Source organism: Ovis aries, chromosome 3, assembly GCF_016772045.2.
Source record: "Ovis aries strain OAR_USU_Benz2616 breed Rambouillet chromosome 3, ARS-UI_Ramb_v3.0, whole genome shotgun sequence".
Lineage (NCBI taxonomy): Eukaryota > Metazoa > Chordata > Mammalia > Artiodactyla > Bovidae > Ovis > Ovis aries.
Window position 1 is genome coordinate 218,922,342 of NC_056056.1, and position 17,876 is coordinate 218,940,217.

At 46.4% G+C, this 17,876-nt stretch overlaps 1 protein-coding gene across 1 annotated transcript; it reads left to right on the top strand.

Moving 5' to 3' along the window:
- Nucleotides 1-9,332: 9,332 nt before the first annotated feature.
- Nucleotides 9,333-16,884, top strand: LOC105605792 (uncharacterized). The gene is given in 8 exon segments (XM_060413681.1): nt 9,333-9,364; nt 10,183-10,226; nt 10,990-11,066; nt 15,186-15,251; nt 15,401-15,443; nt 15,831-16,009; nt 16,342-16,384; nt 16,730-16,884. Coding segments are annotated over 8 exon segments (606 nt in total). The 3' UTR covers nt 16,852-16,884.
- Nucleotides 16,885-17,876: the final 992 nt, after the last annotated feature.

Sequence of the window (17,876 nt, forward strand, 5' to 3'; positions counted from 1 at the left end):
TGGTACCCACGTCATGGTTGTTGACAGGCCTTAGTCTCTCATCGCTTGGACCTCTCCACAGGATGCCTCATTATAAGGCAACTGTCTTCCCCCATATGGTAAGTGTTCAGAGAGTGAGTATTCAAGATGGAAGCCACGGTCCTTTTTTTTTGAAAACTTATTTGGGAAGTGACATCTCACTTCTACCAAATTTATTCGATAAATCCAGGCCACATTCAAATGAATAGTAGGAGGCTGAGATTATTAGGGACTGTCTTAGAGATTGTCCTACCGCAGTGTCTATTTGATTTTGTTTTTATAGGCTTGAATTCTCTGTTGAATTACTCTAACTATTCATCTGTTTTGTCTATCTTTTCATCTGTTTTCTTTAACATACTAATCATAGCCATTTTTAAAGTCATCTGGTAACTCCAATATCTAAATTATCATTGGGTCAACTTCTCTGACTATTTATCTCTTAATTATCAATTTTTCTGTTTCTTTGTAAGTTTCAGTTCAGTTCACTTCAGTTCAGTTCAGTTGCTCAGTCATGTCTGACTCTTTGAGACCCTGTGAATCACAGCACACCAGGCCTCCCTGTCCATCACCAATTCCCAGAGTTCACTCAAACTCATGTCGGTGATGCCATCCAGCCATCTCATCCTCTGTCGTCCCCTTCTCCTCCTGCCCCCAATCCCTCCCAGCATCAGAGTCTTTTCCAATGAGTCAACTCTTCGCATGAGGTGGCCAAAGTATTGGATTATCAGCTTCAGCATCAGTCCTTCCAATGAATACCCAGGACTGATCTCCTTTAGGATGGACTGGTTGGATCTCCTAGCAGTCCAAGGGACTCTCAAGAGTCTTCTCCAAACCACAGTTCAAAAGCATCAATTCTTTGGCGCTCAGCTTTCTTCACAGTCCAACTCTGACATCCATACATGACCACTGGAAAACCATAGCCTTGACTAGACAGACCTTTGTTGGTAAAGTAATATCTCTGCTTTTCAATATACTATCTAGGTTGGTCATAACTTTCCTTCCAAGGAGTAAGCGTCTTTTAATTTCATGGCTGCAGTCACCATCTGCAGTGATTTTGGAACCCCCAAAATAAAGTCTGACACTGTTTCCACTGTTTTCCCCTCTATTTCCCATGAAGTGATGGGACCAGATGCCATGATCTTTGTTTTCTGAATGTTGAGCTTTAAGCCAACTTTTTCACTCTCCTCTTTCACTTTCATCAAGAGCCTTTGTAGTTCCTCTTCACTTTCTGCCTCTTCACTTTCTGTAAGTTTAGTAACTTTTTGTTGTAAGCTTGACAGCATGGATATGTTGTAGATTATGTTAATTTTTCTCTAAAGGAATATCAAGAAAAAGGATGTGTGTATATGAATAACTTAATCACTTTGCTGTACACCTGAAATTAATACAACATTGTAAGTCAACAATACTCCAATACAAAATAAAACCAACCACAAAAGATGAAAAGGAATGTCAAGTTTTATTTTGACAGGCTTTGAGGCTTGAATTTAGGCTTCAGTTGATTGGAGCTCTTTTAATTCTGCCTATATTTGTAGGTGTAGTCCTTATTCCTAGGGTGATGCTTTTCTGGAGTCTTAACTGATGCCTGGAACATGCACCAAAGTCTCTTCACTTTGGCCAGGCCCAGTCTCCAGTGTCATCCAGCAGGTGTGTTCGATCCCTAGGTCGGGAGAAGGAAATAGCAACCCACTCCAGTATTCTTGCCTGGAGAATTCCATGGACAGAGGAGCCTAGTGGGCTATAGTCCATGGGGTCGCAAAGAGTTGAATGCCACTGAGCACGCATGCCTATAAGTAGTTGAATGTATTTTGTCCCCTTTTATATTTGTTTATTGTGGGAGGGTAAATCCAACATGAGCCACTCCCTCATGGTTAAAACTTTTTAAGTCCTCGAAAAGTGTGAGTGTAATGGGAAGCCACTATTTTCCAGCTTTATTTTTATTTCCACCATAGCTGTTTATTTTCCCCAATAGACAAGTCACTTTCTAGGGGTGCCACATCCTTCCTTTTCTTTTTGAGAATTTTAATAATGTTTAAAGCTTCTTGTCATTTCCCCCTATTCACTCTTTTCCTAGTTGTTAGGGCTTTTTTTGTTTGTTTGTTTCTTTGTATAGTGTTGTGCCTCTCTTTTCTTGTGTTGGTTTTCTTGAAATATTTGGCAAGTTCTGCTCAAATGTTCAGGTCTGTCTTTGAGAGTCTCTAATGGATTCTTCTTGAATGTTTTTATTTACTGAGAAGTATCATTATTCTCTGTGGAGCCAGGATAAGACATTGCTAGGCAGGGTATACTTTGTGGTTAGTGTGGGGCACTGGGGCTCCTGTTCTCGCTGGTGGTACCAACCGTCCAGCCCTTCTCTGGCCAAGGAGTCTCACAGTCACTGTTCTTACCTGGTGCCCGATACGTCTATCTCGTCTGCTTGCCTCAGGTAGAAAGAGAGGAAGTTGGTCATCTTTTTGCTTCACATGAATCCCCAAGCCAATCATCCTGATAAGTTTCTCTCCCGCTCCCCAAATCTGTCACTCTGATGGACAGAGACATCCAGGGACCCTCCACCTCTCACAGTGAGGTCCTCCTTCCTGTATTTTGTCCTTTGGTTTCCTCTGTCGACCTCATCCTGCCTGACTTCCATTTTTGAGAGATTCCTTATAGCTTCTGATTCAACAGGGTGTTATTTTTTGCTTTCTGGTACTATTATGAATTTATTTAAAGATCTGCTTTATTTTCCTCTGTTGTTTGAGGTAGGAGACAGAAGCAGTGTACCCAGGTGGCAGTCTGACGTCTTGGACTTAGTGGCTCCCGAGAACCTGTCTGTTGTCCTAATGCCGAAAGCTGACTTGGCTCACCATAGAATTCTTGAGTCACAATCATTTTCCTTCAAAACTCTGTAGAAGGGTATCCCACTGTGCTTTGACACTTAGTTCTTCTTGTGATAATTCTGATGTTGTTCTGATTTCTGACTCTCATTCTTTTTAGGTAACCTGTGGGTTTTCCCCCCCTATCATAATGTTTTCTTGTTCTTTATATTAAAAAATCTTTCCAGGATATGTATACATATGGAAACTTTTGTGTTACTTTTGCCTCATTAAGTTAACTTAACATTATGTGATTTAAGAGTTAAGGTTTCCTTCACTTCAAGGAAAAATTAATTAATTGTCAAAACCAATCAACAATACGAGTCTACATCCAATCTTTATTCTGTTCCATCTGTCTTGACGTCAGTAATCCTATACTGTATTGATTATTGTCCAACTTTGTTTTTTTCAAAATTCTAGGTCCTTGGTGGTTCCATATGAACTTTAGGAATAGCATATCCATTTCAACAACCAAGAAAGTTTGCTGAAATTTTTATTGAGATTACACTGAATCTATAGATGAATTTGAGGGTAGAATTCACATTTTAATAATTTTGAATCTTCTGATTCATGACCATGGTATATCTCTTCACTTCCTTAGGTCTTTAATTCTTTCAACAGTGTTTTGTAGTTTTTAGTGTACAGACCTTCCACATATTTTGTCAGAGTATTTCATATTTTTGACACCATAATACATTTTAAAATTTTCTATTTCCAATTGTTCATTGCTATTATATGGAAATATAATTGATATTAATACATTTTTAGAGCAATTTTAGGGTCATAGCAAATGCAGTTGACTTTTATATATTGATCATACATCCTTCACTTTGCTAAACTCTACTAGCTTTTTGGATGGCCCCGTAAGATTTTATATATGAACATGCTGTCTGCAAAATAAAGGTAGCTTTACTTCTTCCTTTCCAATGTAGTTACATTTTACTTCTCTCTTTTATTTTTTATTTTATTTATTTGACTGCACCGGGTCTTAGTGCTGCACACAGCGTCCTTAGTTGTGTCCTGTGAACTCTTAGTTGCGGCATCTGAGATCTAGTTCCTTGTTCAGGTATTGAACTTGGGCACCCAGCATTGGGTGCTCGGAGTCTTAGCTAATGGACCACCAGAGAAGTCCCTATTTTTTATTTTTAATCTTTGTAGTTCATTGAAAGAGGTGATCATTATTTAATGACTGAATGTGTCAAATTTGAAAAACATTAGTGCAATCAATAAGTAAACTTATGATATAGATACAAGTGAAAAGTTTTGTCTCATTTACAATTTGCAGCGTAAATGAAGAAAATGTTATAACTTATAAAATTAACACCAATAGTTTTGTAAATTATATATATAAAGGGCTAATGACTGCAATCATGAGGTTCTGTTTTTGTTTTTTTTTTTGTTTTTTTTTTTGTTGTTGTTGTTGGCCTTTCCATGGAGCATGTGAGATATTAGTTCCTTGACCAGAGACTGACCTCTCACCTCTGCACTGGAAATGTAATGTCATGACAACTAGACTGCCTGGGAAATACCCCCCATTTTTTTTTTTTTTAATTGTGGTTCTGACTCTAGAAATCTGTTACTCAAAGTATACAGTTTGACTTCAGGAAAAAGATCAACAAATGATAATAAATCAGGTTTTCTAATGTTAGGTTGATTTCTGGACTAGACTAGGCAAGGGAAGGGAAGTCACAGTTATGTGAACTTCGAACTTCCAGATGTTCAAGCTGGATTTAGAAGAGGCAGAGTAACCAGAGATCAAATTACCAACATGGATGGCATCACCGACTCAATGGACATGAGTTTGAATAAACTCTGGGAGCTGGTGATGGACAGGGAAGCCTGGCGTGCTGCAGTCCTTGGAGTCGCAAGGAGTTGGACATGACTGAGCAACTGAACTGAACTGAACTGAGGCATGGGAAGGGAGGTCTGGTGTTATGCTTCTTATTTGACATCATCGCCCCATTCAGGAGTGTGGTAGGTTTACTGATGGGGTAAGGGAAAATAACTTGTCTTTCTTGACTTAGTTTACATTCCAAAACCTCCAGTACCGTGTTGTGTAGAAGCAAAGAGTGCTGATATCCTTGCCTTTTTCCTGAATTTAAAGAGAAAACGTTCGGTATTTTACCATCAGGTATATTGGTAGCTCTGTTTTTCATATATGTCCTTCGTCAAGTTGAGGATGTTCCAACTACTCCTAGTTTGCTGGGAGATTTTTTTGTTTCAGGAAGAGATGTTGACTTTGTCAAATGTTTTTTTATGCGTTTGTTGACATGTAGGGTCCTCCCAGACCAGGGATCCGACCTGTGTCTCCTGCGTTGGCAGGTGGATTCTTTACCACTGAGCCCCCAGGGAAGCTCCACCTTTATCATTCTTGATATTGATCATTTGCATTTTATTTTTTTCCTGATCTGTTGTATCTAGAGGATTGTACATTTTGTTGATCTTCTGATTTTATTGATTTTAGTTGAGGCATGTGGGAACTAGTGCCCTGATCAGGGATTGAACCTGGGTCCCCTGCACTGGAAGTGCAGCGTCTCAGCCACTGAACCACCAGGGGAGTCCCTCTTTTTCTGTTTTCTGTTTCATTTCTTTTCACTCTGATCTTTTAAAATTTCTTGTGCTTACTTTGGTTTTTATTTGCTCTTCCGTTTCTGCTTTCTTAAAGTAGAAACTGAGGTCATTGATTTGAGACATTTCTTATTTTCTTTTTTAATTAATTATTTATTGAGATATAGTTGATTCGCGATGTTGCATTAGTTTCTGGCGCACAGCAAAGTGACTCAGTTATACATATGCATATATACATGCACACACATATGCTTTTTTGTATTCTTTTCCATTATTGTTTTTTACGGGATAGTGAATACAGTTCCCTGTGCTCTACAGTAGGACTTTGTTGTTGATCTATTATATGTATAGCAGTTTATATCTACTAATCCCAAACTCCTAATTTATCCCTCCCCCACTCTCTTTCCCCTTTAATAACCATAAGTTGTTTTCTACAGACATTTCTTATTTTCTAGTATGGGTATTTTAGTGCTATAAATTTCCCTCTATGTACTGCTTTAGCTGCATCCCCAAAATTTTGATATATTTTTAAAATATTTATTTACTTGGCTGTGTTGGGTCCTAGTTGCAGCATGCGGGATCCTTGCGGTGCACAATCTCTCCAGTTGTGGCATGTGGGTTTTGTTGCTCCTCAGTATTCAGGATCTTAGCTCCCTGACCAGGAATTGAACCCATGTCCCCTGCATTGCATGGCAGACTTCCAACTATTGGACCATTAGGGAAGTCCCGGATATATATATATATATATATATATATATGGTTTTTCTTTTCTTTTTGTTTAACATTCTTTCTTTTTTATCTTTTTATTTTATAAACGTACATGAATTTTTTTTTTTTAGGCTGCACTGAAAAGCTTCCAAGGATCGAACTTGGGCCCTTAACAGTGAAAGTGCAGAGTTCTAATCACTGGACAGCCAGGGAATTATCTATTTCACACACACACACACACACACACACACACACATACGTGTATTTATTTGTTTCTGTCTGCACTGGTCTTCAGTGCTTTGCTTGCCTTTCTCTAGTTGCCGTGAGTGAGGGCTGTTCTTCGCTGTGGTGCAGGGGCTTCTCCTGTTGCAGAGTAGGGGCTCTAGGCGAAAGGCTCAGTAACTGCAGCTGGAGGACTTAGTTGCTCCATGGCATATGGAATCTTCCCAGACCAGCGACTGAACCCATGTTCCCTGCATTGGCAGGCAGATCCTTATCCACTGCACCACCAGGGAAGTCTTATTGTTATTATTTTAAAATTTATTTGGCTGCACTGGGTCTTAGTTGTGGCACGTGGGGTCTAGTTCTCTCTGGCCAGGAATAGAAAACCTGCACTGGGAGCGTGGACCACTGGGTCTTAACCACTGGACCACCGTGGAAGTCCCCGCACATACATTCTTTAAAGTGTGTTGTTTAGTTTCCAAATATTTGGGGATTTTTCAGGGGTCTTTCTGTTACTGACTTATAATTTAATTCTATGTGGTCCAAGAACATGCTTGCAATTACTTAAAACTTTTAAGTGATAGAGGTTTGTTTTGTGGTTGAGAATATGGTGTTCCATGGTAAATATTTCATATATATGTGGAACTAAGGTATTCTTCTGTTTTAACCACTGTGGTTTTGTAATGATTATTCGGTTACAGTTGTAGTAATTTGGGGAGGGTGTAAAAGCTGTTGTCTTGACTCTGAAGATGTTTGTTTGGTCTCAGTCTTATTTACCTTTCTGTGTGCTCAGTTGCTCAGTTGTGTCTGACTCTGTGACCTCATAGACTGTTGCCCGCCAGGCTCCTCTGTCCATGGGATTCTCTAGGCAAGAATACTGGAGTGGGTTGCCATTTCCTTCTCCAGGGGATCTTCCTGACCCAGGGGTCGAACCTGGGTCTCCTATGTCTCCTGTATTGGCAAGCGGATTCTTTAGCACTGAGCCACCTGGGACCCTCACCATATTCCTGGCCCAAACTGAAAGCTCAGTAGACATTGGTTTAATAAATGGATGACACTTAGAAATGGTCCAGTTGTGATCTGGCTTTTTATTTTAAAAACAAGATTATTGAGTCATATGAGTGAGTCTTATGCACCTTTGTGTCCCTGCAGGACTTTGCATGGAGCTTGGCACATCATGGGTGCTCAAGCAGCATTGATGGCACTGAATGGACCCAAAGAGATACCTGCAAAGGTGCCGCCTCTGACTGATGGGGGTTTACCTCCACCTGAGGCAATGACAAGCTACTCTGGTCAAGGTTGGAGAGGTTGTCCTGTCATAAAGCCCCCACAGGCATGATGTCACACACAGACCCCAGTTGTGAAAGGGAGGGGCTGTGTGCTGGGCTCCCAGGCTTAGCTGTGCTCCAGTGTCCTTCTCAGTGTGTCCTGGAGCCTGAGGGGAGGTGAATAGGCTGCCTTCACACTGATATGGTCAAAGGATACTCTGCAGACTGCTAATATCCTCAAGTTTGGTAGATCTGGTACGCAGTTTCAAAAGGCCGCCCTCGGTAAACCACCCAAGCAGGTGATAATCGTCTTGACGACTCCTAGCCTAACTTTTCTGCCTCCCTTCCTATGTGGTAGTCTCTCTTCCCTCCTCTTCTCATTTTCTCTCCTCCAAACCTTTGTTCAGAAAAAGACTGATATCTTTCTTGCTTTTTGAAAGCTTACTGTTGAATATGTTGCTAGCAGTATTCTCAGAGAAGGTAGTTCAGTAGGAAGAGAGGTCTGGTAGTGCCCCAGAGAGAGATGAAATGAGCTGAGGCCCCCAAAAGGCCCCCTGGGTTTGGAGACTAGGAGCTTATTGATGACTTTGGTGAGAGAGGTCTCAGAGGTCGATGGGGACAGAAAGAGTCTGAAGTGGGCTGTGGAGTGAGGGAGCGGTGGAGAGGAGCAGAGACATGCACGGCAGAGTCTCTCAAGGAGATGGTGTGAAGGGAAGGGGACAATTAGGATGGCACCTGGAGAAAAGATGTGGGCCGAAGGGACAAGAGCTGGGTGATATCATTACACACAGATGGGAAGAGAAGGAAGGACAAGTGAGAGAGAGGAAACCCAAACACCAGGTTGTAAGACCAGAGGGATGGAGTACAGGAGGGGGTGAGCCCCAGAGAAGGGGGCGCGGTCTCCTCCTCTGAAGAGGAAATGACCTGCAAGAAGCAGAGAATGGACGAGTGAGTCTAGTGGCAGAAAATCTGGGAACACCCATCTGATAGAGCCTGTGGGCCCGGGTGAGAGTGAGGAAGGCAGACAAGGGGCTGGAGGTTGAGAGAGAGACTCCCTAACAGTTCCTGTGGAGAGTGGGGGACTCAAGGGGAACAGAGGCTCCCCAGGCCATGCTGAGGTCCACCTCACCCTGGAGACCGTAACTTACCCTGGTGTCAGTTTATATGCAATTCAACGCTGAAGGTGGGATTCTAGACAGAGAGGGTGCTTTCGAAAGGCTAGGGAATCTCCCCCTGTCCTCCGAAGATTATTCCAAATCTGCTGCATAACACCGAAAATACTTTAAACTGGTGGTAGTTTTTAATCATTTTTATTTACTATTATAATTAGCTGCCTACCCCCTGGGGTCATTTTACATCAGATGTTCAGTAGAGCTGTTCCTTTTCCCTTAATCCTCTCCCAACCCGCCCTCCCCATCCTGACCCCTACTTTTCCAGTGGGAGGTCTGAGGTCTTGGGAGAAATTCCTGAGCATTTTCCAAGCTCCGAGTACTAACCCACTCCATTGTCCTTAGTTTAGCCTCAAGCTGCAACCAGCGGGCTCTCCCTTGGATGAACCCTGCTGGTGGGGGTCCTGCCATCCCCCAGCTGCCTCTGGCCCATTGCCGTCCCCGCCAGCCACAAAGTAAAGGAATACTAGGCCTCTGGGGTGACATGATGCACTGACTGATACCCATCTTCTCTCCTTAGACCGAAAATGGTGTTTGGTCTGTGCAGCCAGAGAGAGAGGTAAAGTTTACATGGGCCCTGTTATCATACCCCCATCAAGCAGGAAAGGGGACCCCCTCACTGGGTCCCACAAGGAAGGGGTTTTGTATGTCCCTTTCCTGACTGTTACAGTGTCTCTGGGACTCAGGGTCAGAGTGGAGAGCCTGGTACAGACAAACGGGACATGCCTCTGTGTGTGTGTGTGTGTGTGTTTGTGTGTTTATAGACAGGGTGCCAGCATCCTGGCAGTGCCAAGATGCTGTGTTTGAGGGGGTTCTCAGGTGGTCTAATGGTTAGGATTTGGCACTTTCACTGTGGAAGCTCAATCTCTGGTAGGGGAACCAGGGTGGTATTCAGAATGGCCAGGAAAAGCTCTGTTTGTCCCAAGGGAGGTGTTCCAGAAGAGCAAGATGGACAATGGGATATTATTTCTAATCTAGGCTGGAGTCAGTCCAGAGGAGGGAGGGAAGGCTTTGGGGGGCTGTGGGCCAAAAAGCTAATACAACCCTTGAACAAACAGCTTTGAATGCTGAGCCAAGGCTAAGCCCCTGCCTTCAGGCTGGAGAGGCAAGATGGACCTGTGCAAACAAGAAGGAAAGGAGAATGGAGGGGGTCAGAGGGGCCGTGTTGGCTCCAGGCTCCAAGTCTGGCTTTCTGAATAAGTAGAGGCACAGAGTCAGCAGGGAGCCTAGGCTGAGCCCTGTTACAGCTGTGGATTTATTCATCCACAAGTGTTGATTGGACGCATCCTGGTGGAATAGGTGCTGGGGCTTGGACAGAAGAGGAAACCGTGAGGGCGGGAGACCCCAGCCGCACACTCTGCTCTGCTTTCCTTCCAGGCTCTATAGTCTCCTCTACGCAATACAGATCTTCATTCTTACAGGTGAGGGCCTGGGTGCTGGGGTGGTCGGGGGACTGATGGCAGGACCCAAGGAATGGGTGCTCGTCTCTAAGCCACTTCAATCTCCAGCTGCTCCCCAAGACTCTCAGAGGCCCCCTCCTGAGATCACCATGTGCCTGCCTCCCCAGGGCTGGTCACACTGCTCAGAATCGAGGCTGGCCTTCTTTCTCCCTTTCCTCCCTCTGTATCTCCATGGAGAACTGGGATTTTAACCTGTGTCTGACTCTAAAACCCATGCATCTTCCCAAAAAACTCACAAACTACCCCCTCAAAATGCAAAGAACCAAGTCATACCCTATGGCAGTGATCTTCAAATATTTACTTATGCTCTTTGAATAACACCACTTCCCTGGTGGCTCAAATGGTAAAAAGCATCTGCCTACAATGCAGGAGACCAGGCTTCGATCCTTGGGTTGGGAAGGTCCCCTGAAGTAGGAAATGGCAACCGACTCCAGTACTCCTGCCTGGAGAATCCCATTGATGGAGGAGCCTGGTAGGCTACTGTCCATGGGAGTCACAAAGAGTCGGAAACGACTGAGTGACTTCACTTTCTTTTCTTTCATTTTCACTTTTGAATAGCTGTCCCCTCACACATTTGTAGTTAATGTCTAATGCCTTTCATCACACATCAAAATACTTTAAAAATATACCGTTATTGCCATATTTACTATTGTATGTAACTGACATTTAAAAATAATTGTTACTTTTTAAATGTTTTAACTAGTCTTTCTTCATCTACCTGCAGGCGTGGTGTACTACTATTTTCAGGGGTCTTTGGGGAAAACAGCCCCTGCCCATGAGATTGCTGTGGAGTCATCACAGGTGGGGTTCTCTGTCAGAGGCTAAGGGGACTGTCTCATGTAGCACAAAGAGCAGTCATGCTGCCTGATCAGAAATGGTTGACCAACTGTGTATGTGTGTGTGTGTGTGAGGACTCTGGAGAAATCCCCTGTGTTCTCAGGAAAGTGTCAAACAAAGCCCCGCTCTACCACCCCCATTCCCGCCCCCTCGGGCTGGCTGTACTGTCACCTCAGGGATCTGTGGCCGCAAGCTCATCTCAGGGTCTGTGGCAGGAACCTAGACGAACCAACAGGAACAGATGACCCCTACTGTGTGAGTAGCCTTGGAATATGGTTCCACATTTGTATGAGAAGGGGGTGGTGGTGAGCAGGACACCTTCCTGGGGTCACATATCCTCTTGGACACTGCAGGTCCAGGGACCTATGACTGAAGCCCCCACTCCCAGCCCTCAGTCAGGAAAACACCCATGGAAACTGCATGTCCACTGAGGGTCACTAGCCAAATTAGGGGTTGACAATCTGGTGAAACCTCGCAGCCCCCAGCAGCATTTGTGTGTGTGTGTTGGAGTATAGCCAGGAAACATGTGACCGTTTCAGGTGAACGGTGAAGGGAAACTCTATTTTGTCCTGGGGTATAGCCAATTACCACGTTGTGAGAGTTTCAGGTGGCCAGTGAAGGGACTCAGCCATACATGCACGCGTATCCATTCTCCCCGCCTCCACCAGCAGCTCCCACTTTGTAGAGGAGGAAACTTAGGCTCCCAGAGGGACAGTGACTGGACCCAGGCTGCCCAAGGTGACATGTTAGAGTCACATGCCTGGTCTCTGGAGGCCCCCTGCTCTCCCTCTGGGGCTACTGGGAAGAGAAGAGTTTCATGGGGACAAGCTTCTCTGTGACCCAGCAGCACAGAGACGTGTGGGCTACATAGTTAGGGAGTGACTGTCAGAGGTTGGAGAGCCCCTAAGAAGGCCCAGGTGGGCAGGTGCCTTAGGGCTCCCCTAATAGCTCAGTGGGTAGAGAATTCACCTGCAGTGCAGAAGACCCTGGTTCGATTCCTGGGTCAGGACGATCCACTGGAGAAGGGATAGGCTACCCACTCCAGGATTCTTGGGCTTCCCTTGTGGCTCAGCTGGTAAGGAATCCACCTGCAATGCGGGAGACTCTGTTGGATCCCTGGGTTGGGAAGATCCCCTGGAGAAGGGACTTCTCCAGGAAGAGAGGCTACCCACTCCAGTATTCTGGCCTGGAGAATTCCATGGACTGTATAGGTTTGCAAAGAGTTGGACACAACTGAGCAAATTTCACTTTCGGAGACAGAGTCCAATGTTGCTTCGTTAGTGTTTTTTTTTTTTTAATTAACCAAACTTTCATTAAAAAAAACTTTATTGTCGTCAAAGAATTGTGTATACGTAATTTGGTGAGTCAAAGGTTTAAGACCCGGAAAAAGTCTGCTGTTTGTCCCAGTCCTCTTCACCCACAATTCCTGCAGCCCAGGGTAGAAATCTTTCTAGCTTCCAACTGTCTAGCTGAAGCCCTTGATTTTGCCTCCGCTGTTCTAAATAAAAAGCTTGTCTTGCTTTGTCTTGATTGTTCAGATCTAAACATTATCTAATGAATTATTACAACAGAAGGTGAGGATTTAGCTCTCATAACAACCGGACACCTAGTGCCACCTCCAACAGGCGTCTCACCTCTCTCCAGTCTCCCTCATGATCATCTCCTAGGTTTCGGCATTCTAACTGTTTTGAGTAAAGACATCTTTAGTTGTTAAAAATTTTTGAGTATCATTTTCGCTTTTTTTTTTTTGCTGACTTTTATACCATTTTGGCTTTTAAATTCCTCTCTCACAAAGTGGGTTCATTTTAATTCATTTTTTTAAAATTAAGGAACTATTTAAATAGAATGAAATCCATTCTTTTTAGTGTACTGTTCTGTGAGTTTTGACAGATGTATACAACTGTGAAATTGCCACTGTAGCCAAGATCCAGAACAGCTCCAATCAGTTCAGAGACATCCCCCATACTCACTAATACTGATTCCCCCATACTCACTAATACCCTTCCCCCTCTCCCAGCCCCTGGCACCCAGTGAATGGTTTTCTGGCCCCATAGTTTTGCCTTTGCAGGATGGGCACATAACTGGAAACATCCCAGTACCTAGTCTTATTTATCTGGCCACGCAGCAGGCCTGGGGATCTCGGTTCCCCGACCAGGGATGAAACTCGGGCCCCTGCAGTGCAGGCACGGAGTCCTAGCCGCTGGGCCACAGGGCCGCCCCCGGGTGTGGCTCTGAGCCTCTCACTGAGCACAGGACACCTGCACGTGGTCCGTGGTAGTTTGTTCCTTCTCATTGCCGAGTAGCTGTCCGGAGTATGGATGCCCCGTGGTGTGGCCGCCGACTGGACGAGAAGCATTTGGATTGTTTCCAGTTTTTGGCAGTTTCAGATAGAACCACTGTAATGTTCATGTACAAGTTTTGTGCAAACATAGGTTTTCCTTTCACTCAGGTAAGCACCGCGCAGAGGGTGCTGGGGTCCTGTGCTAATGTGTACTTAGTTTCCTAGCAAACTGTGAAACTTTCCAAAGTGCTGGTATCCACTTTGCATTCTCTCCAGCAAAGAACGAGAGGATCTGTTTGTTTCCTAACATTTCCAGCATTTCCTTTTTGAAAGTCATTCTAGTAGGCTTGGGGCATCATTTTGTTTAGCTCAGTATTGAGGGTTTACATGTTAAAACTATGCAAATAGTATTCCTGAGTCAGGTAGTATACTATCATCAGTCTTTCTGTATAATTTTGCTTTTCTCCGCTTTTTTAAACTTTAGTTTTCTCTGAACCTATAATTAATACATCTAAACTGTCTATTAAAAACAATTAATCTCCTTTCTATACACTTAAGACAAGTTAGGTGGTTTATCAATATGATTATTTCCCTGGGGATGTATTTCTTGGAGCCCTCCACTCTTTTCCCTCCTGGACAGACGTCCTTGAGGTCGGAGGCTCAGCTGTCCTGGGACCTCCCTTCACCGTCATTCTGCTGAGTACGTCACTTCATTCACATGTGGAGCCCATGTTATCTTTTATTTTGCGGTCAGCAAAACCTGCAGTTGTGCTGAGGGGTAATCCTGAGATACTCCTGAGGAGTAGTCCTAGATATTACCTGTCTGAAAATGTCTTACTGCCTATTTAAGTCAGTGTGACTATGTACAGAATTTTAGACTAGAAATAATTTTCTCGCAGATATTGAAGATTCTCATTTTCTTCTTCTTTCAAAGGTTGGTGTTGAAAAGTCTGATGAAAGTTAATAGACGTCTTTCTTCATATCTCTGGAAGTTTTTAGGTTCTTCTTTTCATCCTAGGTGTTTCAGTATTTAGTAATGACATCATCTGGGGTGGGTCTCCTTCATCCATTTTCCTGGAGACTTGGCGATTCCTTCTCTCTGCAAACTCAGGTCCTGCATCTTTGGAAAATTCTCAATAATACATGAATGGGATTTATTTGGGATTTTCCCAGCCACCCCAGTTTGTTGATTCTGTTCCTTCTTTCAGAAAGATCTATGATTTAGCTGTTGCAGCGCCTGATCTCTCTATTCTGGGAGAAACTCTTTTTCAATTTTATCCTCTACATTGTGATTGGATTTTTAAGTCCCAGGATCATATTTCTGTTTTTGAAGAATTAGAAGTTGGAGGGACTTGCTGGTGGTCCAGTGGTTAAGAATCCACCTTCCGACTCAGGGGATGCCAGTGCGATCCCTAGCGGGGAACTAAGATCGCACATGCCATGGGGCAACGAAGGCCATGACCAGGAATTAGAGAAGAGCCTGTGCACTGAGCTAGAGAGAAAAAAAAAAAAAAGCCCAAGCGCCGAAATGAAGAGTCCATGCACCACAACAGGCCCAATTCAGCCAAAATGAAATTTAAGAAGGAGTGAGAGGTTATTGTTGGAACATTGTTATTTTAGCACCCGTCCTTGTTGTGTGAATGCAGCGTTTTATGTTTAAAGACATCAATCATTTGTTAGTGTGAAGCTTCCTGAAACCCCTCGCAGTCTTCGGTGTCTGCAGCATGCACTGATGTGGACCAATGCGTGACTGAGCCCTTGACACGTCACCTCAGCCTTCTCTCTTTCTCCTTGTCATACAGCTCATCGGGGAGACCTTAAGGCCAGTGTGGGGGCCGATGGATAAGTGCTACCCCGTGACCACTCAGGTGGGTCAGGGCTGGGGACTCCTTCTCTCCTGGAGTGGGGTGGCTGTCCTGGGCCTCCTTGGTGGGCACACATACAGAGGATGATGGGTCAGGCAGGGAAGACCCCTGGGCACTCTCAGCTGTATGTGATGGCCCGTTTCCCTCTGTAGAGACGCGGAGTCAGGAGTGGGAAGAAGCATGACTCTGAAGTAAGTGAGGCCTGGCCAGGAAGGGCCGGGGGCTGGGGGCTGTCACGTGTCAGTGCTCCCTGAGACAGGAACTCGTCCAGAGCATGGTCAGGGCCCCAGGGATAGTAGGGGGGCTCCTTTAGGACACTAACAACCCGACCACACCTCGAGCTGAGAAGGGAGGGGTTTCCCTGGAAAAACAAAGAGCTACACATTCCCAAGTGTGCACAGAAGCAGGGAATACACACTCTAAGTGTGCACAGCAGGCCAGGATGCACACTCGAAGTGTGCACAGCAGGCCTGGATGCCCACTCAAAGTGGCCACAGCAGGCAGGGGTCCCACTCCAAGTGTGCACAGCAGGCGGGGGTGCGCCCTCCAAGTGTGCACAACAGGCGGGTTGCGCACTCCAAGTGTACACAGAAGCAGAATGCAAGGATTGAAAAGATGCTGCCCCCAAGGAGGAGACTGCTGTCTCGTCTAGGGAGGAGCGGCAGGTGGGGGCCCTGGGGGAGGAACCAGCCAGCCTCATTCGTGGTGCGAAGGGGGTAACTGAGAAGGAAGAGGAGGTGGCAGGGACCCCAGGATGGCAGGTAAGGAAGGCTGGTGCTCAATTGAAACATTGGCCCCGTGTGGTCCTCCTGGGAAGCCCCTGGGCTCTGCACGGTGGAGTGGAGAGGCCAGGCTCATGCCACCATGGCAACGGTTGGGAGAGGCCAGGGCACCCCAAGACCACTGAGTCAAACTTCCAATTCGGTAGAGCAACAGCTCTGTGTGCAGCTGAGAGGTGCAGACATGGTCTGAGCAACAACAAGTGGATCTGAACCCTGGCCTTACCCGACTGTTTGGGAAGTGAGACCTGTTTCCCCAGCTACATAATGTAGAACCTGCCTCATCCCACCCTCTGCCCCTTCTACCTTCCTAGGAGAATAAGAAGGCCCAAAAGGAGACAGCCGTGTACGTTTCAGGTCAGACAGCAGACCCCACCCTGTGAGCAGGACTGCCCTGCTCCCTCACCCCAGGGACCCTGCAGAGGTCACAGATAGCTGAGTTCCTCCCTGACCCTCCTGGCCCAGGGAAGGGGCAGGGGTGAAGCCCAGGTAGTCTGATGCCCAGTCTTTCCTGACTGAGCCCCCTGCGTCCTTCTTCCTTCTTGGTTTGGCAGGACTTGAGGCCACTCCCCTTGGGCTGGTGGAAGGTACTGCCCTTTAAGCAATGCTGATGTGTTCTCCTGGCAACAGAGGGTACCCTAGACCTGGGCAAGGTTCCTTCTGGCAAGGTACCCACAGGGCGTGTCTGATTGTGCTTTTTAGAGGCTTCCGAGGAGGACATCGTGGAGGAAAGGCCCGGGGGCTGGGTCCCCCAGCTCCTGAGGAAGCTCTGGCTGGGATGGTTCCCCGCCTCTGACATCCCCAAGACTCGGAGCCACGAGTGACCCTGTGTCCAATAAATCCACAGTTGTTGCTTCTGCAGGCCCGGTTTCCTCCTTTCAGGGTCCTCAAGTTTCTGCAAACTCAGTGTGGCTTCGTCCACGGCCCCTGTGCCAACAAGCTGCAGGAACACCACCTCCTGCCACTCAGCCCTCGACGTGGCTCTGCTGGAGACTCAAGGGGGCCCTGGCTGGCGTTCTGAGTCTGCGCCAAGGGACAGACAAGGCTCCCTGAATGTCGAGAGCTGACTGTCATGAAGGCACAGCTGGCGTGATCAGGGGCTGGTGCTTCTGGCCTGCCTGACTGGTGTCTCCCAGCTCTTAACCTCAATGTGCCAAGGAGTCTGCCCAAGACAGTTAGAGCCCTTGGGTGGTGTCTGCGTGAGCTCAGTCCAGACCAGACTGGGGGCTGCACCTGGAGAATGGGGGTCCCTGCCCTCGGCCGGGGCTCCAGGCTGAGGTCACAACCTCAGAGTTGGTGCAAGAACACAGGGTCCGGCAGCCATCAGAGGCAAACCTCCTTCTGGCTGAAGGGGAAACAGAAGCCCAAGGTCACATGGTGTCGTAGCACAGCAAGGACGAGAGCCAGGGTGTCCTCCTCTGAGCTCTGAGGGCTTCCTTTAGCTCTGCCATCCCACTGTCCCAGGATCCAAGGTTGACCCTGCCCCAGGGCACGGCCGCGGTCCATACGGGCTCATTTCCGGCCCCTGCCTAGGCTCCTGAGAGCCCGGCCTCACCTGGCCCCTCAGAGGATGGAGCCCCGGGTTGGAGCCGAGCTCTAGCGCGGCCTTGAGTGGCAACTCCTACTGGGCAGGGACTGGGGGATGAGTGTCCTTAAGGGGCAGGGAAAGGGGGCCCATCCTATAAAGAGGCCCAGGGAGGTCGCTCTCTCCTGGGAAGAGCTCCTGCCTTAAGAGCACTGAGCGCTGGGGGCTCACCCGGCATATCACTTCCCAGGCCCTATACCGCCACCTTCTGGGCCAGCTGACTTGAGGTGCTGGCTGACCTGCGACCTGTGGAGCCAGGTGGCT